General features: G+C 52.3%; 1 protein-coding gene across 2 annotated transcripts in view; it reads right to left on the bottom strand.

Annotated features, from left to right (window-relative positions):
- Positions 1 to 23,324, bottom strand: part of KCNQ1 (potassium voltage-gated channel subfamily Q member 1) — a 319,334-nt gene that overhangs the window by 197,916 nt on the left and 98,094 nt on the right. For both annotated transcript variants that reach the window (XM_072639473.1, XM_072639474.1), the window contains 5 exons: positions 22,528 to 22,668; positions 12,333 to 12,443; positions 12,095 to 12,190; positions 7,596 to 7,718; positions 5,735 to 5,879 (listed from right to left, as the gene is read on the bottom strand). In XM_072639473.1, coding sequence (XP_072495574.1) covers positions 5,735 to 5,879; positions 7,596 to 7,718; positions 12,095 to 12,190; positions 12,333 to 12,443; positions 22,528 to 22,668 — 616 coding nt within the window. The remainder of the gene's footprint in view (positions 1 to 5,734; positions 5,880 to 7,595; positions 7,719 to 12,094; positions 12,191 to 12,332; positions 12,444 to 22,527; positions 22,669 to 23,324) is intronic.

Consider the following 23,324-nt stretch of genomic DNA (forward strand, 5'->3'; position numbering starts at 1 on the left):
GATACAGGAAGAATAGGGAGCCATAGGAGGTGTTGTCCAAGGGACTCTGTCCTGGAGTGAGGGAACATGGGATCTTGGGAGCAGGGTCAGTGTGGAGAGAGACTGAAGGAGAGGTGATTTAGTAACCACAGAAGGGGCTAAAAGAAATGAGAGGTGTCTTTGCAGCCTTTCCTACACACACATGGAGATCCACACATGCCCATTCACATACATAAGTACATGTGTGTACTCACATGTACACACACACACAGAGGCAAAACTCTTCATGGACAGACAAGAACTGCTGACTTTTCTGACCCGAGGAAGCTGGTTATAGAGGAGAAAGGACAGAGGTGACCCATCCCCAGATCTGAGGGTCAGGAATCCTAGAAGAGTTGGGTCAGCAAAAGTGCTGGGCAGAGGGGCCAGGGAACAGTCAGTGAGGAAGGCAGGGCTGGAGGACGGCAGCTTGAACTTCACCTTTTAAGCCACTCTGAGAAGTATACATAGGCCTCGACCCCCACCCCACAGCCCACCTTCTCAGGAGCTGCCCTCCCACTCCCCTCCAAGGTGGCAGGGGAGCCCAGACCAGGCGCCTGAGAACACAGAACATCCTGGCGTGGTGGTCCAGCCACTAGGCCTCTCCCAGCCAGCCCCCACAGTTCTCAGAGCCCCCGGATGAGGGGGATGGAGGTAGGCCCCTGGATTCCGGGACAGACAAACAAAGGGCTCACCCTCATTAGAGCCCCTGCCTCCTCTGCTGTCTTCTCACCAAGGAGAACACGGTCCAGTTCCCCACCTCACACAAGCATCAAAGCTGTCAGGGAGGGGGAGGTTGCCAAGTGTCTCCAGATGTTCTCAGAACTCTTAATGGGGAAATGAGTTACATGCGTCAGCCGTGAGAAGCTGGCCCTGGGGGCCCCTCTCTCGAAGCCCCACATCTGCCTCAGGCCCCGCTCCCACGCACACAGCCTTTCTCTGTTTCCCCAAGGAAGGCCCTCTCAGAAAACAGGCCCTTTGCAGGTGATGGGCAAGCTGTGGCTGACACCCCAAGAGCCTGGGAAATGGAACATGGGGAGGGGGCGTTAGCAGAGACGACTGGCTCCACTGGTGCCGAGCTGTGCCATTGGGGCCAGCCTCAGTTTCTGCTTCTATAAAATGAGAGGGCTGGGATGAAGGTCTGTAAGGAGGGCCTTCTGGCTCTGGCAATCTCTGACTTGATGACCCCTGCCCGAGGGCTTTCAAGTCAAGCGTGGAAGCAGACCAGAGCCAAGGAAAGGCTTAATGTCAAAATGACTTTAATTGTGGATGTCACAAGTAATGAAGACAGGCCTGGGCTTAGCCTAGGAATCAGTGAGTGGGGCAGTTCTCCGGCTGGTGGGTCTACAAGGCTGGCCTTCATCCCCCACTTGGATATAATGAGGAAGAAAGCCGGCCAGGAAAAGGGTCCCCTGGCATTTGTCCTGGCCGAGGTCCCGGCCTGAGGTATGGTCTCCATTTGGGCTCTGGCCACACGGTCAGGCTCATCCTGACAGGTTTTACATGGGAATGACAGTCGAAGCCAGGTTGACACCAGAGGAATTTACCAATCATTGAGGGAAAATGTCTAAACAATGAGCTCTAACTCCCATGGAAAACAGCCTCCCCCTCCCAGGAGTGAAGGGCATGTGGTCTGTGTTAACAGCACTTCTGAGTGAGCCGGACAGCTTCCCAAGGATGATGGGGGCCCGGCACCAGCACGGCCATCCCTCTGCTCCCAATCGGGTTCCATGTGGACAGCATGGGCTCTGGGCTCAGTCCTTCTGTCCTCATGGCGAATCCTAGAACAGTCTCTGCTCTCTGCTCATGGGCCTGAATTCAAGGAAGGGGAACCTTTGTCACCTGGATCCTCCAGGGGTTGAGCCAGAAAGGAGCATGGGGCTTGTCAATCCTCTGCCTACCCAGGCAGGGGGAGTCAAGGCCCAGGGAGGAATGAGGATGTGTCCAGTGCCACCCAAATGGGACCCAAGCTTGAGCTTTGGTGGGTGGCCCTAATGCAGGGCTGATTCCCTAGGGCCATGCTGGCCAAATACCCAGACCTGGAGGCCTCTTAGGATATGGGGAAGGGAAACTTTCCCCTTACGAACAGCTTGATGAACCAGGATTTGAACATGGGCCCCTGATTCCAAAGTCACAGTTCTTTTCCACCCACATCTACCATCCCTACAGGCCACGAGGTTGATATGACAGGGTAGAGACCTCTGATCCTACATGATAAGTGAGGAAACTAAGGCACGGTGAGAGAAAGCCTGTTAACTGTTTTAGTTGTTGCACAAAGACCAGAGTTTTGGGATCTTGGCTCTAAGGTCACAGGATCAGAGATTCCCTGAAGGTCAGAGCTAGTTCAGTTCCTTTCAGAAGATAGAAGAGACTGGCACATAGTAGGCACACGAAGCATGAAGAATGTTTATTGACTCACTGCGTGACAAGATGTATTATTCTAAGGTGCTCCTGAGCCCTGTGGGAGGACAGTCTGACCTGCTAGTTCCAGGGGCCCCCTCAATTGGGAACTGGGACTTCTACAATGGCTTCCCCAGGTGCTTCCCTGGGGGCTCCCCTAGGACCCCATCTCCTCCTGCCTATGGCTCCCGTCAGGAGCAGCTATAGAATAGCGTCAGCCACAGCAGACAGGCTAAGAAGTCCAGGCAAGCTGACCCCTCCAAAGGGAACCCATATTTCCTGAGCCTAATATTATAACCTCAAAATCAAGATGGCAGCCTCCCATGGCAGAGTCCATGGATAATCCCAAGGGTCACTAAGATCAGAACAAGCCTCCTACTGGGCTGGCTCCCTCTGGCCTCTTCTGTGGCCAGCCAGGGCCCCAAGGTGGGGGGGCAGCGCTGCCCATTAGTCAATCAGCCTTTCTTAACTGCCATATGCCCGGCCGTATGCCAGGCCCAGAATGCAAAGAAAGGAAAGTTATAGTGGATATTAGCAGTACCCCCAGGCTGTGGGCATGAAGGCTTCTCCTGTTCCCTGGGCCCCCCACTCCGGCCAGAGGAATCTGATGGGGTGTGACAATTTGCCCAGCCGGGAAGGAGAAATCTCCTGTCACAAAGGACACCCAGCCTGGTCTATATTTCGAGCATCATTAACATTCCATCACCATCACTAACGACTTAATAACTCCAAAGAGTGTGAATGGACAGACGTCATTTCAGCCTGTTCCCCATTCAACAAGATGGCTGGGGATTCTTCTCTCGCTGGGTAAACAGGGAGGGCTGCCCTCCCAAGAGGCTTCTTTCATTGTGCCCAGCATCCATACATTAGCATTTCCAAAACACTATCATTTGCATAGAGAGAAAGGGGGAGTGGGTGAGTGCTGAATGGTTGGCTCTAGGGGCATCTGTCCAGACAATCACCCTTTGTGCGTGAGCCAGCAGGCTGGGGGAGCCCCCAAGGTCTGGTGGGCTCGAACCCAACGCCTTCAGAGTAGGCCGCAGGTATGGGTGGCGATGCCTGGAGGCTGTTAACAAGTGTTTTCACCATGCTTTGGCTCTAAAATACAAATTGGATTTGTTTGGCTGTGGTAAGGCAGCAGGGAACAGGCAACCAAGCCCTGTGGGAGCCAGTCCATTGTCCAAGGACTTCCGGCCTCTGCCTTCAGCCTGAAAATGTAATTGGGAGCAGATGTGTGCGGATGCAGGGCCTGGTGCCCCAGGCGACCAAGGGAGGCACGTGCACACAAAGAGCCTGCCGGGCCCATGACAAGAGCCTTCCTTTTTCCTGCCATCCAGGCCCGTTATCTGACTCCTTGGGCCTGTGGGCTTGCAGGAGTCTGGGGGGAGAGGAGATTCCAAGGCCAACACAAGGAGGAAGTGGGAAGGGGTGGGGGTGATTCTTCAGGGGAGCATTGACTCTAGGTAGCCCAAGCCCTACACCATCACCGGCACTTTGAAAGTCAATTGCATGCAGGAGAGTCCACCCTCAGACAAAGTTTACAGTGCTCCTCCTATTCCCTCCCAGTCAGTGGCCAGTTTGTGATGGAGACAGCCCCTGGCCCAAAGACTGGGTGGGTGGAGGTGACACTCAGGGTCTTGCTTACACCATTTAATCACAAGAGCTTCCTTCTGCCAAGGGGTGCCTTGTTCTGCCCTGCTCCTCAGAGGCTTTAAACACATCTGACCCAAAGGAACAATTATCTCATTAGCAAAGATCTCCAAAAGGAAGCCAGTGGTTCAATGGTAGGGACTCATACAAAACATTTTGACTTGGGCTGTTAAGACAGCCCGATGTTTTCAAAACATGTCTATCTGTGACTTTGGTGGGAAGAAGGCTGCCCTATGTGGAGGTTTTCACCAACATTCATGCCTCTTTGAAGCAGAACGGGTGTGACTGGCATTCTGAACCACAGCCCTGAGCTTACAAGACCAATGATTCAAAGATAAAGCAATTTCAACTAGGGTTTGACAACCCATTCTGACCACTTCTCAGCTGAGGAGGAAGGGGGGAGGGAGAGGAAAGAGAGGGAGAGAAAAGGACACATACAGAGAAAGCAAAGAGAGAGAGAGGAGGGAGAGAGACAGAGAGACAGAGAGGAGAGAGAGACAGAGACAGAGAGACAGAGAGGAGAGAGAGAGAGAGAGGAGGGAGAGAGACAGAGACAGAGACAGAGAGGAGAGAGAGACGGAGAGAGAGAGAGAGAGAGAGAGAGAGAGAGAGAGAGAGAGAGAGAGAGAGAGAGAGGAGGGAGAGAGACAGAGAGACAGAGAGGAGAGAGAGAGAGAGAGAGAGAGACAGAGAGAGAGGAGGGAGAGAGAGACAGAGACAGAGAGACAGAGAGGAGAGAGAGAGACAGAGAGACAGAGAGGAGACAGAGAGAGAGGAGGGAGAGAGACAGAGAGACAGAGAGGAGAGAGAGACAGAGAGAGGAGGGAGAGATAGAGAGAGAGACAGAGAGAGAGGAGGGAGAGAGAGACAGAGACAGAGAGACAGAGAGGAGAGAGAGAGACAGAGAGGAGAGAGAGAGAAAGGAGGAAGAGAGACAGAGACAGAGAGACAGAGAGAGGAGAGAGAGACAGAGAGAGACAGAGACAGAGACAGAGAGAGGAGAGAGAGACAGACAGAAACAGAGAGAGAGACAGAGAGACAGAGACAGAAACAGAGAGACAGAGAGATAGAGAGAGACAGAGAGAGGGGGAAGGAGGGAGGGAGAGGAAGAAGGGTGGTGGTGGAGAGAGAAACAGACTGGCCACAAACAAGGGACTGTGATTGATTTTCCAAAGAAAAGGGGAAAGTCTGCAGATACATGGGCAAGAGACAGACTCTCCTCTCTCCTTGGCCCTGCTGACATGACAGGGAAGCTGGAATCTTGTCTAGCTTTAGCACACAAGTGCCTCCCTTTCTTACAGACAAGTCTCTCCTCCTGTATGCTCTATCCAACCTGCTGCTGAGCAGGTAGAGAGCAAGACTCTCCCTGACAGTGTGTGGGTCTAATGACCATTGAGTCTCTGCATGGAGCCCTCCAGGGAGTGGCACGGACTGCCTCCTCAGGAAGCCCATTCCACAGATAATCACTTGTCATGACTAGGAAGCTTCAATCTGCATCTTCACAATTTCCCCCCTCCCCAAACCCCTATCTAGGCTGTGGCTCCTGGCTCTGATGGCTGAGGCCCAACAGGAGGAAGCCAATCCTGCTGTCCCAGGGCAGCCTTTCAAAGACTGGCATTTGGCCTCTCATGGCCTCTCTCAATCTGGCTTCCCATGCTTTTCTTACCAGAATTTTCATATCCATCGATGGAAAACTGGTCTGATTTTCTCTCCTCTGTTATGTGGTCATAAGTGATATGTGGCACTGTCAATGTTTTCTCTCCAGTGCCAACCCCGTTGTCCTTCTCCAGTTTGAATTTTTTCTTTTTTACCTAAAAAACAGGAGACCCAGATGACCAGCAACTCCAGCTACCTTCCTCTTATGACAATAGGTGCCCCCAAGGCTACCTCTCGCTCCCTTCTCTTCACCTCTCTGCTGCCCCAAGCTCTGTGATCTCATCAGCTCCCAGGGACTCACTCTGCCCATGACTCACAGACCCTGGGTATGAAACGTTGGTGTCACTTCACCAGCGGCCTTTTGGGTATTTCACACTGAAATATCTTGGAGGCACCTCCGACTCACCAGGTCCCAAACAGAATTCATTACCTTCCCCCCAAACTGTCCTTTTTTCTGAATTTCCTCCTTGAGGTTGAGAGCTCTCCCATCCTTCCAGCAGCATGGACACCTAGGTGCCACCCCTGGCTTCTCACTCCTCCTGACTCGTTGCTCAGTTGTCAGATCTGGATGGTCCCATTCCCACACCTTTCTTCCATCCATCCCCTTCTCTCCACATCCATGGCTACAGCACCCACAGCCAGGGTCTCTTGACCTCCCTCCTGAATTCCTCCAAGAGCCTCATAAGTGGACGCCCTGACCCAAGCATCCTCCCCACTCAATCCACACAGCCTCCAGTGGGATTTTCCTGAAGTCCAGTCTCTCAAATTCCACTGGCCCCCTAAGATCTCCAAGATCCACCAGGAAGTCTCCTGAGCTGACATCACTTCCTAATGTGTCTCCTTCCTACCTTTCTGTGACCCTTTACTCCCTTTCACAAACTCTGTCACCCAAGAATGCTGTTTCCTCACAGCTCCTCACACCCAGCACTCCTTCTCCCATCTCCATGACTTGGCACTTGGCTGCAATTCATGGGTGGAGGCCCTCTCTCCTTCCCCACCTCTAGAAGCCTTCATTTGGTTAAAGACAACTGAGGTCCCACTTTCTTCAAGAAGTCTTTGTGTTCCCCGCCCCAGGGTCATTTTGTACATGTTGTTCCTTCCTTTCTTCTTCTCCTTCTCTCTCTCCCCCCTCCTTTCTCTCTCTCTCTCCCTCTTTCCCCTCTCTCCCTCCCTCCCTCCCTCTCTCTCTCCCTCTCCTCTCTCTTTCTCCCATCTCTTCTCTCTCTCTCTCCCCTCTCTCTCCTCTCTCTCTCTCCCCTCTCTCTCCTCTCTCTCTCTCCCCTCTCTCTCCTCTCTTTCTCTCCCCTCTCTTCTCTCTCTCTCTCTCTCTCCATATGTATATACACACATATGCCATCTTGACTTTTGTCCCACTATTGGACTTCAATGACACAGGAAGAGAGAGTGAGACTGATGACTTGGCACAACTCTGTCTCACTTAAATCCAATTCACACCAAGTGAAATCATCATCCTGTGACGTCACAGGTCCTCTTTGAAAATGAAGGAGAAACAAGATATACATATGTTCACACATGTGCATAGAACACATGTGTTGTCTCCTAGGTTATAAGCCCCTTGGGGGCAGGAGTGTTTTGCTTTTGTCTTTACGTCTCCTATACCAAGCATAGTGCCTGGCACACATCAGCCACCTGATGAATGCTTGCTGATTAATCACTGATTTCTGCATGATGGGGTAAGGGGGCGTGGCTCAAGAACTCCCAAGTTCCCAGGTGTGCACACATCTGCGCATGCATACACATGCATTTGTGCACCCTCGCCCCAACAGAACAAAAGCCAGAACAGAGCCACTTTGGAAAAGAACACCAGGTAGATAGCCCCCCGCTAGAATAAAGCACAAGAGCTCTGTTACCATGACAGATTTCTTGGGTTTGGGACTGGGTGACAACAGGTGATAATTTCGGGCAGGTTTTCGGATATAAATTTTCCATGTCGAAGAATCAGGGTTCTCAGCTGCATAGCACCTCCAGGCTGTCTGAAATCATTGACAAAAGAGGTCTGCTCATCCTGAATCTTTAAAAATTCAGTTTTGTTCAAGGCACATATACAAACTTTCCTTTCTCTATATGGGTGGATAGATGGTTAAAGGAAGTAAATAAGGATATATGGATATATGGGTGAATGGATGGATGGATGGATGGATGGATAGAAAGGATAGATGAGTGAATGGGTGGAAGGATAGATGGGCTGATGGGAGGATAGATGAGTGGATGGAAACATAGATGGGTAGATGGATGGATGAACGGATGGAAGGACAGATAGAAAGGTGGATGGATGGGTGAGTAGATGGATGGATGAATGAGTGGAAGAATAGATAGATCAATAGAAGGATAGATGGGCTGATGGAAGGGTGGATGGGTAGATGGATGGATAAATGGATGGAAGGATAGATAGAAGGGTAGATGGATGGGTGGGTAGACAGATGGATGATTAGATGGATGGATAGATACATGGGCTGATGGAAAGATGGATTGGTAGACAGATGGATGAATGAATGGAAGGACAGATAGATGGGTTGATGAAAGGATAGATAGGTGGATAGATGGTTGTAAAGGTGACAATTTGGGAGCAGCAGAGCATTTTTTAATGACATTATAAACTTAACAATAAACAGCGATGGAACTAATTAAACTTGCCTTGTAACTATTTACATTTCACTTAATTCAGTTCAATGCATAAAACATCCTAGTTTCTCAGCCCCAGCCCAGAGTCCATTCCCATCAGCGCTCTTTGTCTTTTCCTTCTGCCTCATTTACATTCCCTCTCATGTGGTCACAGTCAGAGTGGACCATGTCGCCCCCAGTCTGCTTTTGTTGTTCTTGTGGGGATTTTGCTTTATTTCATAGAGGTCACACCAGATTTCCTTAGGTTTCTCACACTTAGTCTTAATGGCATTAGAATATTCCATGACATTAATGCACCATAATTTGTTTGACCATCCCTCTATTGTTAGACACTTAGGTTGCCTCCAGTCTTGTTTTTTTCCCTTTTTTTGGACTTTGGGGTTTTTTTTTCTGGTTACAAACATGACGTCTTGATGTTCTTAGAACAGAGTTCTTCAGGGGGAGATGCCCTATATGGCATCTGTACATCACCTTGACCCATGTCTGTGCTGGAGACAATTCCAATATTGTCTCCTGGTGTGGAAACATCAATCTAACTCAGATTTCCCCTCAGCCTGGCGAAGGGCCCTTGGAAGCCACCAAGCCTAAAGTATGGCTGAAGAGAACTGTCCTTGATGCCTCCAACACTCTCAGCACACACACTGGATACTGGTCCATAGGATCGGTCATTCACTTCTCCTGAATCCCCTTCACACTCTCCATGCTCCAGACACTTTACTCTTCAGCTCTTGCCTGGACACCACCTCCAGTCTCCTATGTTCATGCTGGGAAGGCTACCTTTTAGCCTGGTTAGCCTTTTTGGAGGTTAGGTTCATGGGCCACCTTCTATGGGGAGCCAGCCACGATCTCCTTAGTGGCTAACCCTAAATGCACTCTTCAGACTGACACATCTTTCTGTGTCTGCTTGTCTGTTGCATCCTCACCTCCCCTAAAGAATGCCCCCAAAGGCAGGGAACATCCATTCAATCTGGATGCCCAGTACCTAGCTTAGGGCCTGGTAGAGAGCAGCCATTCCATTAAAAGGGACTGGCCCAGGAGGATGGTGATGCCCTCCACAGAAGGAGGAAGTTGGGAGGATGGACAGGTTAAGGGGGCAAAGATGAGAAGACCTAGCTGAGTGCCAGATGTATCCACATGTGGCCAAAATGCCAAGCCCCCAGTTCCACATCTTTCCTCTAAACAAGAGCAAGTCGCCCTGGCTGCCCATGGGTGAAGGGCGTAGCCTCTGGCTCTTGTTAATAAGAGACTCCAAGACCCTCAGATGACAAAGGTCTTCTCCCCCCACCCCTCAATCCAAATTCAACTTTGGGAGCCCACAAATCGATTGGCCCTGGAGCCCCTGTGCTCTACCTGTGAGCTGGGGAAACTGTAAGATTTGTGTCTTTGACACTTTGTCAAAGACAAGTGTCTTTGTGAGACACTGCCCTAGCAGAGGACAGGCCTGGCACACTCCATACCCAAAACATCTCACATTCCTTCAGGGGAAGGGCCAGAGTCAGGCCTGTACCTCAGAGGGGACCCTCCCTTCTCCCTCCTCCAAAGACCTCCCCACCTTTCTGGAGATATCAAGGCTGCTCCAGGGGCTGCCTGCTACCCTCGCCCTCTAGGGGACCTGAGCTCCCACTCTCCACCCCAGGGGTTGCACGCTCAAAGCCTGCACTCAAATTGGGATGAGAGGGGGGCATAGCCTCCTTTGATATTACCTCCTAGCACTCTGCCCTCTCTCCCGCCTCCTCCTCCCTGGCCCATGGGAGACAGGGAACCCGGGAAAGAGAGGCATCTCCATCATTTAAATTTCTAACCATTCTCTGTACATGCAGCCCCATGAATCCCCACATAGGCACATGTCCCTAGGTCCACATGGCAGCAGGCCAGTTTGCCTCACAATTCAAAAGACCTGGATTCTAATCTCATCTCAGCTCCACCCTGGCAGTGTGGCCCTTCTCAGGGTCCCCTGCCAACCAAGACCAAACCCTGGCAAAGGGGCCTTATTCACTGATACCAATGAAGTAGACATATGTGCATGCATTCACATGTGCCTGGATGTGTGTCTTGTGTGCCTGAATATTGTATGGCATAACTATGTACACGCATGGTGTGTATCTGTATTCACACATGTGATATGTGCATGAGTGTCATGTGCACCCACTTATCTGGTCGTGTGTTCACGTGTGTCTGGAGTGTGCATACATGTTGTGTAATGTGCTTGTACGAGATGGCATGTATCTGTATGTCATGTGCATGTATGTTATATGTACATAGCCCCCAGTACATGTGCGTGCGTGTGTACGTGCAGGTATTTCCGCGGTGCCTGGCCAGGTCTGGTTGACCTCCAGTCCCACCTTTAGGGATCCTCTCAGATTCCTGCGTCTTTTCATCCTCAGTCCAAACTTTCGTCTTCCAATGACCAACGTTTGCAACTTCTCCTACCACAACTTTGACCTTGCTGTGGCAGCCTGGCCCCCTCTGCCTTCTGAATGCCTCAAGCTAAAAGGGACAGATGTGCATCCACTCTGGCCTGGGCTGGGGCTTTCCACTGGAGAGGGAGGCTGGAACATCTCTCTGGCCACAGCCGTGGGGGAGCAGAGCAAGGGTCCGATTTTATGGGCCTAATTTATAGGCCTTTGAAAGGCAATCAGCACTGGGAGTGGAGGAGGCAGGATGCCTCTCTGCCTTTGCTTAGCAGCCCTCTCATTCCTGCTTTGGCCTCTGCTCTCCATGGCCTTGCTTCATCAATAAGGCCCTTCTCCATGTAAGCTCTTGAAGGCCAGGCCTATATACTGTTCTCTGGACAGGGTTCAAAGGCAGGGCACAGAGACTCCAAGTAGATCAGAGTCTATGTGAGGCTGAGTCCTGGATAGATCTCCTTGGGCTACAGGAATCAAGTTGATGCCAAAATGCCAATATTGGTCTGGGAACCCCAAACATGTGGGACACTGGACCCCTCAGCAGCTTCAGTAAGACCTCCTGAAGACTCAAGCCAACAGTCACTCCTGGCTAAGGGGGTGCTGCCCCCCATGGGGGCCTCCAAGCCAGGCCCTCAGCTCTCCCAGGTTAAGGATCAGAGTGCAGATACTCTCCTTAACCCTTGGGCCGATTCCAGAAGGTCTCCAGAATCCAAAGTGCTTTCTTCCCAGTTAGTGCAGATGCTGGACTTTGGAGATGGAATGGCAGGAGAAGGAAGGATGTCAGCTGAACCCTGCCAAGCTAAACGAAACACTCTCGGGAAGATGTTTGCCTTGACCTTCAGCTTGATCAGTCAATTAAATGACCTTGTCCTATCCACAAGGGCTCTTCGAAGAAAGACCAAAATGGCGGGGTGGGGTGGAGGTGGGGGTGCCTTGCCAGCTTTCCCTAGGTCCACTTCCTGCTCGGTAAAATGCACTTAGTAGGACTGAGGGGTTTCCTGTTCAGGGGAGGGTGAGATGGACCCAGTGGTTTCTGCCTCCCCTCCCCTCCAGCTCAGGTCCCGTCCATTGATAAAATCCGCAATCCTGCAGCTGAGATCTCGGGACATTTCCTTGGCATCCCCAAAGTGAGTTGCCACTGAGGGACCTGAGGCAGGGGAGTCTTCCTCCGCTACTCCTGAGGGGCCATGCGGAGGACAGGGCCCTTCAAAGCCATTCACTCCCAGTGATGCAGAACCAGGCTTTTGTAGCCTCCTGACTCCTGGGCCAGGTCTCTCCCGGTCCCACAGCCCAGGTGTGAAGGGGTGAAGGCACCTTACCTGAATGAGAGAGGCCGCAGCAGGGATCTGGCGGTTGAAATGCTTCTGCCTCTGCTTCTGCTGCACCTTCAGAGCAAAGCCGGAACCAAGAATCCCCTGCAAGAGAGAAGACCATGAGCCTTGGCTACCCACGGTCTCTCCTAGAAAGAGCCAGGTGTGTTCTAGGTGCCCCTGGGGTCAGGGTCTCCAAACATCACCCAGGAAGGGGACAACCACCTTGAGACCAGATATCACCTACCGCAGGCAGGGCGAAGAATGAGATGGCAAAGACTGAGAAACAGGAGGCGATGGTCTTCCCAATCCAAGTCTGCGGCACCTTGTCTCCATAGCCAATGGTTGTGACAGTCACCTGTGCAGAGGAAGAAGAGAGGGCATCAGGCAGCGGCCGCAAATGGGGTAGAGGGAAAGCTCTGTGTCCTGGGAGGAGGAGGAGAAGCTGGGGAAGGGGCAACCCCAGTTCTGGAGTTTTCTGGTCTGGGGGCCAGGGGGGGTTGGAGGAGCAGGAAGGCTGGCAGGGCCTGGGGGGGGGGGGGTCAGGTGCCTTGATGGTGTGATCTATGAGCCCTTCATGTCACCAAGATCAGCTGAGAGGCCCATGGAAAACTCTGGGAGACCATAGGGCTTCAACTGGAGGGCCAGGGGTCCCCATCATCTGAGGGCCACCAGAGGCTTCATTTCATCCTCTTTTCCAAAAGGAGGTCAGAGGCCCCTCTTCTCAGTAGGGAAGGTTTTTTGGACTGTAAACTCACTGGGCATGGGCTTATCTGCCTCCAGGGTCCGCAGAGGGAGCTGGAGTGTCTGGATGTGAAGATGAGTGTGGAGGCCACCTCCGAGGCCCAGGACTGAGGGTAGCTGCTTCTCTCAAGGAATCAGGCTGCTTGGGCTAGCTGAGGTGACCCTGGGGATCCCTGGGCCTCCCTGCATCCATAGGTGTGACTCCCATGGTCTAACCCTGGGACTCCTGCCTTTGCCAGAGCAGTGACACAGTTTGAAAGGTGTCCCATTCCCCAGGGGTTCCCCTCCTTAGGAGGGGACACATGGACACAAGCTCCCCCCCGCCAAACCATTAGTGGGACTTACAGCTCCAATCACAGACAGCTTGGTGGCCCTAGGGATCTAACACTACTGGCCCACAATGCAGTGTCCTCTGCTTGGCTTCCACCTCAGCTCTTGTGCATGTAGCCATGAGGCAGGCCTCACCCTACTCACAGTGCCATAGGTAAGACTGTGGGCCAGCTCTATGGAATGATTTCCTTCCACTTGGGACGCTGTGTGACTGTTCTTGGTTAGGAGCAGAGGCCTTGCTCCTGACTCCCAATCTAACTGCCCTTAGGCTAACTTGCCTCCATCTGCACATACCACTCACTTTGAAAGGCAGACCAGTAGATGGAGATGCTCTACTGATGCAACTTCATACCAAGGGCCCCCTTGTTCTCTGGGGCCCAGGAGAAGTGTGGGTGTTCTCTGATGGATCCCCATTGACACACAGCCTAGGTACTATCCCTCCTGTGCAACGGCAATGGATGGGCATGGAACTAAGCTCAGTGTCTCACTGAGGCCTACGGACACGTTCCCCTCCAAACGCTGGAAGCCCCAGATGGACGTGCCATCCAAAGCCCTCTGGACACTAAATGCAGAGACTTTGAGGGACTCTCCCCAAGAAATGCTGACTTCTGTTCCTTTCCAGACCAGCTGCCTGCCTCGATGGCCCCTTTCACCCTCCCTCCAGACAGTCACATCCAGAGTGGATCGGCACATCCACCTTGTGGGTAAAGAGAGTCAGGGCACACCCTCACGTGCAGTTGAAACGAAGCTGGAACGCTGAACTCATCCCTTCCCAGGCCCCTGACCCCTCCACAGACATCATACAGGGACAGAGGAAGAAATAGGGCCAGGACCCTGGAAGCAGAAGTATCAAAGCTGCTAGTGGGAGGCTTGGGCTGCCCCCCTGCCCGCAGCAGCTGGTCATTGTTCTCCCCCTGCCCCCGAGGAGAGCAGAGTCCTTGAGTCCCCACTTAGGCCGCCCCATCAGGAAGTGGGGCAAGGGCCCCCTCCCTTTTCCTGAGAAAATGCTTTGCTTTAGCATTTTTCTCCTTCTTTTGGGAAGTCAGATCCTCTGGGACAGGCCAGATTCTGCTGCTCTCTCTGCAGCTGCAGACAAGGGGAAGGGGGTCGCAGGAGGCTGCCCAGCTCAGGGCCAGGCTCAGACTCAGGGACTGCCTGGGCTGGGGGAGGAGGTGCCCTGAGCCACATCAAGGATGGGGTAGGGGAGGCAGGGGGAGGCCCCAGGGGGGCACCAGCCTTTTCCTCCTCCTCCTCCTCATTGCCACCAAACGCTTCTGCCCATTGTCTCAAGGTGTCCTTCCACTCCCATTCTGAGGCCCAGAAAGAGTCTAGAGCTGCAAGGTATCCTGGTAATCACCTAGTTTATTTAGCTTCTTCATTTTACAGATAGGGAAACTGAGCCCTAGAGACAGAACTACCTACAGTCACACAGCCCTGGGTCTGGGGCCCCAGCCTAGACAACAGGTTGCAGAAATGGGCAGCTCCTTCCTGGCCACTGCTTCCCCTGCCAGTCACATCCCCTGAGGCCAGGGACTGCTTTGCCTGCCTGTTTGTATCCCCAATGCCTGGCATGCACTTGGTGCTTAATAAATGCTCATTGCTCAGTTCTTTCAAGAAGGCAGAGATAGCTTGTCTCCCACCTGGAGGCAAGGAATGAAGCTAGACTAGACTGGATTCAGTTCAAAGAAATCAGCGTTTCTTGAGTCCCTACTATGTGCCAGGTGCGTAAAGGAAGTAGGGGTATAAATATACAAATGAGGGAGCCCCTCCCCTCTGAAAAAGAAATTCCTAGGAAGCCATTTGAACTTATTTATTGAACTTATCTGAACCACTTATTTGAGCATAAGGAACTGCCAGAGGAGGGGAGGGGGGCTTGTGTGGCAGCCCAGCGAGGTTTGGGAGAGCGTTGGGGAGCTCTGAAGGTCAGTCCGAGCTGTTTCCCAGCACAATGGCCAGGACCCTTGAGCTGTGAGTGACCCAAAGCAGATGGAAAGATCCCTAGAGGGCCTACGTGCCAGGATATGCTCAAGGTGTGAGGGGTGTGACTACAAAGATGAGGGGGTGGCTGGGGGGCCTTGACTCTGCTCTGGCAGAGGTGAGAACCAATCCCCCCACCCTGACACACACACAGACCCCTCCTGTGCAGCCTCCAGAAAGAGGCCCTCTAAGGTTGCTCCTACAACAGGGGCCTTTGGAAATCTTTGGGTAACAAGAGACTCAAGTAGCCCCTTCTTTTTCCACAAAAAGAAGCCCCCTGACCCCACCCCATCCCACCCCTGCCAAAGCATGTCCAGAAGGGAGAGGGGACCGTCATTTTGGACCAGGCAATCCCTATGACTTGGAGAACCTGAGGGACCCCTCATCTGAGACATCCCTGACAGGGGCCTCTGGGGAAGGGACAGCTAGAATTGGGGAAGTGACATGGTCTCCTGACGGACAGCCAATCAATCAATCAATCCACACTTAATAAGTGCCTACTATGGGCCAGGTACTGTGCCAAGAGCAAGGGATCCAAAGAGTCCCAAGACAGTTCCTGGGCTCAAGTAGCTTTCAATCTGACAGTCAGGACCCACCCCCCCTTACTCCTCCTGTCCAGCCTCTGGAGGGAGCTAGTGAGGAGAGCTCTGATGGACTAGGAGGGGGCTGAGGCAGGATCCTCTCCTCAAGTCACTGAGTGTGTGCCCCAGATCCTACCAGCCCTCAGAGTGTGCATGTGACTTCCATGAGGCTGAGTCAGAAGCCCCTGGTTCAGATCCTGGTTTTGCCGCTGACCCTTGTCCCCACCTTAGGTTTCTCTACCATTTAAAATTAGGAGGCTGGACCCCCTGCTCTCAAAGGTCCCTCCCTGCTGCCATCCAGGGTCGTGGGGGATTGGGGGAAAGTCTTTTCTCTTCACCCTCTCAGATGTGCTTTGCTGCTGAGATCCCAGGACTCCCAGGATGTAGCCCTAGGAGGAGCAGAGCTCAAGAAGGATCCAGCTCCAACATCCCCAGCAATGGGGGGTTGGGGACACCAAGGTGGGGGCCGCAGCATTACCTTGAGACGCCCTCTAGCTGTGCAAATATCACAGATGCTGAGGTGGAAGGGGTCTCAGCAGCCACCTTGCCCTCACCTGCCCATGAAGAGAGCCCTCGGGACACCTCTGACAGAGGGAGGCCACACCAGAAGAATCACTCCTCCAGTCACCCCCCGGGGGGCTGGACACACTAATGGAAAACTTCTCTCATCATCCATAAACCCCTTGGTGAGAAGTCAGCTCCCAGGACAGTCAAAGGGACAGGAGAAGACAGGACACTGTCCATGGATGGGTGGGTCTGGAGGAGGGAAAGGTCAATGGGCTGGGGGCAGGGTTCAAGGTGGGATGAGTAGGGCTGGGGAGCTGGGGTCCACATCAGCACATGGGACTTGGCGAAGATCAGGTCAGGAAACAAAAACCCAACCAACCGCCTCGTTATGGTCAGGGCTGGGCCCAAAGAGGAGAATTTCTGGGAATGAGCAAGGCCTAACGAGGCGTTCCTTCAGCTCACCAGGGAGCAGCCCTGCTGTCTTTGCAGTGTGTGCTCCCGACAAGCCTTTGGGCCAAGGCAGGGCTGGAAAGTTCCCAGAGGCTGAGCCTGGCCAAGACTCAGAGACCCAAACCATGGGAAAGTGAATTGTCTCACCGGCTCGGCTGCCCAGGTCCTGCCCTGACCACTCCCTGTACCCGTGGCCATCAGGGAACTAGGGCCTTGTACTAAGGTGGGCCCAGGCCTGCTGGGGGGCCCAAAGTATACAAGAAAAGGGGTGTCCACAGCTGGAATTGGGGGGTCCTCTTTCTGGAACCATTCAGCCTCAGTTTCCTTCCCTTTAAAAATTGAATATCTATTGCTCTCCAGATGAAGATGGGAAGGCAGAAAAGCAAGGAATCCCAGACCTTAGAGCTGGCAGGAGCCTGCCACTTGGTCCAACCACCCCCTGATCAAGGATTCCCAGAAGAGGTCATCCAGCCTCAGTGGGAGGGGGAACCAGCTACCTCCTGAGTAACCAGCCCTTCCCCTGGTTTAAGTGTGGCTTATTAGGGAATCTTATTCATGGCCAGTTAAACTGGACCCTCTGAAGCTTGACCCCTATGCTCATTCTGTCCTCTGGAGACAACAGGGAAAGGCTGATGCCAGTCAAGTCCGTGCAGTACTCACCCATCCATCCCTCCATCCCTCCATCCATCCATCCATCCACCCATCCATCCATCCAGTCATTCATTCATTTATCCATTCACCTATACATTCACCCATCCATCCATTCATCCACCTATCCATCCATTCATTTATCCATCCATCTATTCATTCATTTGTCCTTCCATCCATCCATTCATCCATCCATTTATTTGTCCATTCATTTATTCATCTGTTCATTCATTCGCACTGAGTGCCCACTATGCTACAAGCATGGTGCTAAGGTGGGAATACAAAGACAAGAGACAAAGCCATCTCTATCCTGGAGGAGAGGGCAGGTGGGGACGGTTGCCATGTTCCCCACACCCATCTCCAGACTTCTCTTCCCAAGCATAAACACTTGTGGGCCTTCAAGGGCACTGCCCCCAATCTTCTTGCCATCTTGATGACTCTCATCTAGATATATCACATGGTGTCAACTGTTGGTGTGTGACCTGACCAGGGCAGAGGACAGCAGGGCTGTTCACTGTCTACTCCTGCCTCAGTGTAGCCTCAGACCCAAGAGACGGGCCTCAAAGACCAGCCTCATCATGGCCTTGACAAAGAAATGACAAGTCACTTCTTCCTTTTCTGAGTTCAAATCCAGCCTCAGACTTACTGACTGTGTGATTCACTTCCCCGCTGTCTGCTTCAGCTTGCTCATTTGTGAAATGGGGATCATAACAACACATCCCTCCCAAGGCTGTTGTGAGGATCAAATGAGCTGACAACTGTCAAACATGCGGTGCAGTGCCCAGCACATAGCAGGTACTATAGAAAAGTGAGCTACTGTTGCTGCCTCCTAAGAAGGACCTGGGAACCTTTCTACCATTGGCCCTCTGGTTTCATGATCAAATGCCAAGTCATACTGCTGGGTATCAGCTCTGCCAATAGCAGGTCCAGTCGTTGGCTTTTGAGCAGAGATCTCAACCTTTGAACACCCGTCATTAAGGGGACCGCAATGAGACCCCAGTGTCATCGCCGATGACAATGAACTTGGAGCCCCTGGGAGAGGGAAGCTAGAAAAGCATACCCATTTTAGGGGGGAGATGGTCTGCATGGATTGCTCCAAGCACTGCAAGGGTCAAAGAAAAAGATATTCCTTTATAGAGAAGCAAGGATTTGGGGGACCATCCCCCAAAATGTCAGAAAGTGTTCCCTTAGCTTTTATTAACTAGAAAATCAATGGATATCTACAATGTGAAAAATAGAGAGAACTTGGAATGTCAGAGTCGAGAAGGGTCTTAGAACATAGAACATGGAACATGAGAGCTGGGACCTTCACACACAGAACATCAGGGCAGAGCCCTTAGAACATAGAACTGGGAATGTCAGAACTGGGAGGGGCCTTAGAGATACTCTGGATGTGTCTCCCCCACCCCTTGTGCTTCAAAGGAAGGGGTGGTGGTTCTTCTTTCCATCCATCACACTATCTCTTGTGGGTAAAATCTGCAGCTTTTCCCACAGCATCTTTTCAGCCTCAATATTCTCTGGTGGTGCTGCAGGACTGGGTTCCCCCAGAAGGCAGCAAGGCAGAGGGCTGTGAGTGAAGCAGGATGCTCAAGCTATTGTGGCAAAAAAATGAGCTCATAGGAGAAAGACAGACCTGAGAAAAGGGGCAGGCAGGGGATACCTGGGGATACCAACACCTGGCCAGGGGTCCCTAGATCCCCATGACATGTGAAGAAAGGGCAGGGGCGGGATCTGCCCACCTCTGGCTCCCTCGGGGGCATAGTCCTGGGCCTGCAGGGGCCATCCCCAAAGGTGGCAGCCTTGCTGGGCCTCCTGAGAGAGAAGGAGGCTGCGGTGCCATCGAAGGCTGAGTTCATGTGTCACCGTGCTACTCTTAGAAATGGAGGTGTGAAGGGAGGCCTGGGAACATTCACTCTCCACTCGTTTAAGCTGAACAAGGCACCAACTCAGCAAATCGCGCAGATAAAAATAACATTTTCTCTCTGCTCATAACTCTAACATGGACAAATGCGTCTTGTTCCCAAGGTGAAATGAAAATAAAGTAAAATGGCTCCAGCACCTCTGCTGCGGGGCCCCACCATGGCTGCCAAGTTTCAAAGAAAGAGTTTTTACAGTCAATTTATAACCCCTAAAGAGCAAGATACTAATTTTACAGCGGTGACATAGGGGGCTCCATGGAAAGACTGACAAGCTCCGGGCTGTCCGAACACAGCTCCTTCATCAGCCCCAAAACCCTGTCTCCAGAGGAACGCAGGATGCAAACTCATTCATGCCATGATGAAGAGAGAGAGAGGATGGGGGGAGAGGGAAGGTACAAGGGAGAAGATGAGGAGGAGGAAGGGAGAGAGGGAAGAAGCAATTTAAAGAAAAGCATGGAGGAAGGTCAGACTGCTGCCACTCTGGGGTGGCCTCATTGCCCACTGAGTCCTGTCCCGTGTATCAGGAAGAGGCTGGGGCACCAGAAGAGGGTCAGACAAGCCCCGAGGCCTTGACTGAATGCCCCTTGTTGTCACTGGGCCTGCACCCACTCTGGGGAAGCCCCCCCAGGAGCTGCCTCTGAAGGCCAGCCCGAGTGAAGGTTCATGCTGAGAAAGCTGCTTCTTACTTCTCCCTGCCCCTGGCCCACCATAGTGCCAGTGAAGGGGCTTCAGAGACTGGCCAGCACAACCAACTCATTTTACTCATAGAGAAACTGAGGCTCAGAGGGAGAAAATGCCTTCTCCAGGTCAGACCCACAAAGAGTGGAGGGGGGAGTCCCACCAAGACCCTAGGACTCCAAATCCAAGGTCCTTCTAGTACCATGAGGCCCCCCAGCTTGTCAGCCAGTCACCCCAAGACAAGATGGAGTGCAGAAACGGCCAGGGGGTCACACTGTACTCTCGGTCAGCCCAGGAAGAAATGGGAAGATGCTGATTCGGCAGCTGGCTGTTTTTTTCCAAATGGAATCCAGCTTCTAGGCAGCCAGGCTTGTTTTCTCCTGAGGTGTTTCTCTTACAAGAAGTGAGAAAATGTCCCATAACTCGGGGTTAAAATTAATAGCTTGATTGAATCCAACTGACCCAGCCCTCCCCACAGCAGCTCCCCCGCACGGGACAGCTGCAGAGAAGGCATCATTAATGGATGGAAAGTTGTCACTCCCAAATATCCAAAACCTCAAAGGAACAAGGGGGGTGGGAGCGGGTAAAGACATCTCTTAGCTTGTTAGGGTGGGAAAGCACACAGCTGCAGTGACCTCCTGACCTCCCCCACACTGGGGCTGCTCCAAGGAAGGTACAAGGCTCAGGGTGTTGACCTGAAATCTCGGGGTCCTTCAAGCCCTCTTCATACCTGAACGGGAAAGCTCTCTACTACTTCCCTGACCAGTGATCCTCTGGCTTCCGTCTGAAGAAGGAGGGAGGCTGCCTCCCAAGGCAGCCCAGCAGACTTTGGGGAGACCTAATGAAATTTTCTTGGACATCATGGATTCCATCCACCTCCACTTATGCTTCTAGTTCCTTATGGATTAGAATCATGGTTATGCTGTGACTGGTACAGGATGCAGCTCCTATCTCCCTCTCACTGCATTTACGGATACGTTTTCTAAGTCCCAGCAAGAGGTCAAGGTTTGGAAACCTGACACATGATGCTGAAAAATAATTATACTCTTTAATATTCCCACTCAGTAGTCAACACCGGCTTATCAGAGCTAGTCCTTTCCATGTTCTTTTCAGAGAAGTGTTCCCTGTCCTGATTGTCTTTCTGTGAGACGCGCCAAATTCTGAAATAGGAAACCTATCGATTGCAGAGGGGGAAACTGAAGCTCAGAGAGGGGAGGGCAAAGGGACTTATACAAGGTTGTAGAAGACAGGGCACAGGGAGAAGGGAGAAGGGGAAGAGGAAGGGAAGGTGTCCCCTCTCCAGACTGCCAGCAGGAAGTCTGGAGTTGGGGAATGAGTCAGGGGTGACAAGGCCAATGTTCGAATCAGGAACCAGAGACTTAGGGAGCTGATTGGCAGGTTGGGAGGAGAATTCAGAAAAGGGATAGATAGAAGGGAAAACTACTTCCCAGGAATCCAGTTGGCTCTGGAAGTTACTATTTGTGTGACCTTGGGCAAGTCACTTTGAGCCCCAATGTCATTATTTGTAAAACGATGAGGCTTGAGCTTGAATGAGGACCACCGAGGTCCCTCCCAGCTCTGACTCTATGACCTCCATGTCCATAGCCTCCAGTCCCTGTCAGGTCAGTCCGTGGCTACACCCTGAGCAAACACATCCTGGGGTCTGGCCCCAGGAGCCTTTTAGTGGAAGGCAGAGGGGCCCTCTCACCTGGTGACATACATTCGAAATTTCCCAGGTGCCAGAGGCTTTACTCAGCCTCTGTGAGTCTTGATGTATCTCACTGGATTAGCTCTCCCTGAGGACAGGCCCTGTCTAATTCTCACTTTGCATGTCTCCATCTCAGGCATACAGAAGGCACTCAATAAAGGCTTGCTCTTGGTGCCATAAGGCACCGGCAGAAGTGTCCTCTGGGGAAGAACTCTGTAAAGCACACCCCCACCCCCACCCAGCTTCCTTTGGAGAGATCCAGATTTTCATTATACAGCTGGCTTTTTGAGAGACCTGCCCAGCCAACACTCACTGCTTTGCTGAGGACCTGTGGTTGATGTCCGAAGGCTCCCACGGTGCCAGGGTGGCAGAGCCAGGCAGACAGAGCCCGCGAGAAGCCTGGTGTTTCTGCTCTAAATCGGACTGGAAACCCGGCCTGCTGACAGCGCATGTGCTGTCCGGGCCCTCTCCTAGGGTGAGCCACATGCCAACCCAGGCTCGGGCTGGGTGTGCTGACGCCAACGGTTTTAGCCGCACGTTCCCCCAACTTGCCAACAAATAACTCACTTGGACTCCATAAACAAAGTGACTTAAGAGGCCCAGGCAGACGTCACTGGCCAAGGGGAAGAGGGAAGCCTGACTTTCAGTGGCCTTGACCAGAGCTAACAAGATGCTGAGCTCAGCGAGGGAAGCCCTCTACCTTCAGAGCCAGTGGGCAGGGAAGACTTTGACTGACATTCTGATGGGCAGATGCTGCTAATGGGGCACTCTCTTAGGGCCTGTGGAGGTACCTGGCCCATTCTCCAGAATGACCTCTGGTCAGCCAACATGGGCAAGCAGGCCCTTATGGATGCCAGGGCAGGAACCCAGCAACTCGGATTCCACAGGCGCCCCACTTACCACGCCCCACCACAGGGCATCGGCGTAACTGCCAAACTCAATCTGGCCCGACTCATTCACAGCATCCTTTTCCGCCAAATACACAAAGTAGGAGGAGAAGATTAGACCCAGAAACCCGATGTACAAGGTGGTTATCAGCTCCTACAACATGATCAAAGAAAAGGACACATCAGCTGAAAGTCGAGGTTCTGCTGAATGCCAGAAAGGAGTGCAGTCCTCATACCTGGAGAGCAGTAGACAGTGTGCAGATATGTCCCCACTCACTTTCCCCCAGTGTAAGCAGTCCCCACACAGGGAGCTCCAACTTCCAAAGTGCATTTCTCATCACTCTTGGAAATGAATGGATGGCACTTCACTCATTCTCCCTCTCTCTCCTCCATGGTTCCCCCTTGAACACAGATGCCAGTGAATGAATGAGGCATCTCCATCAGTGGCCTTGGGACCAAAGCCGCCATATTGACAATGACCCCTTTTCTGCTCCCTACGAGACTGAGCACAACATGACTCAAGTGTGTGTGTGCATGTGTGAGTTGTAGGATGTGTATATATGCATGTGAGCATGGTATGTGTGTATGTGAATGTGTGAGTGTGGTGTGTGTTTGCTGTGTATGTGTGAGTGTGTATGTCTGAGTATGAGCATGGTGTGTGTGTGTGTGTGTGTGTGTGTGTGTGTGTGTGTATGTGTGTGTACGCACAGGAACAAGTTTTTCTGATAACACTTGGAAATCAAACTAGTCTCTTCCACATAGCCTAAGACCTGGGCTGGCCCCGCTTCCCCTGCATCTATCCCAGGAAGC

Source organism: Notamacropus eugenii, chromosome 2, assembly GCF_028372415.1.
Source record: "Notamacropus eugenii isolate mMacEug1 chromosome 2, mMacEug1.pri_v2, whole genome shotgun sequence".
Classification (NCBI taxonomy): Eukaryota; Metazoa; Chordata; class Mammalia; order Diprotodontia; family Macropodidae; genus Notamacropus; species Notamacropus eugenii.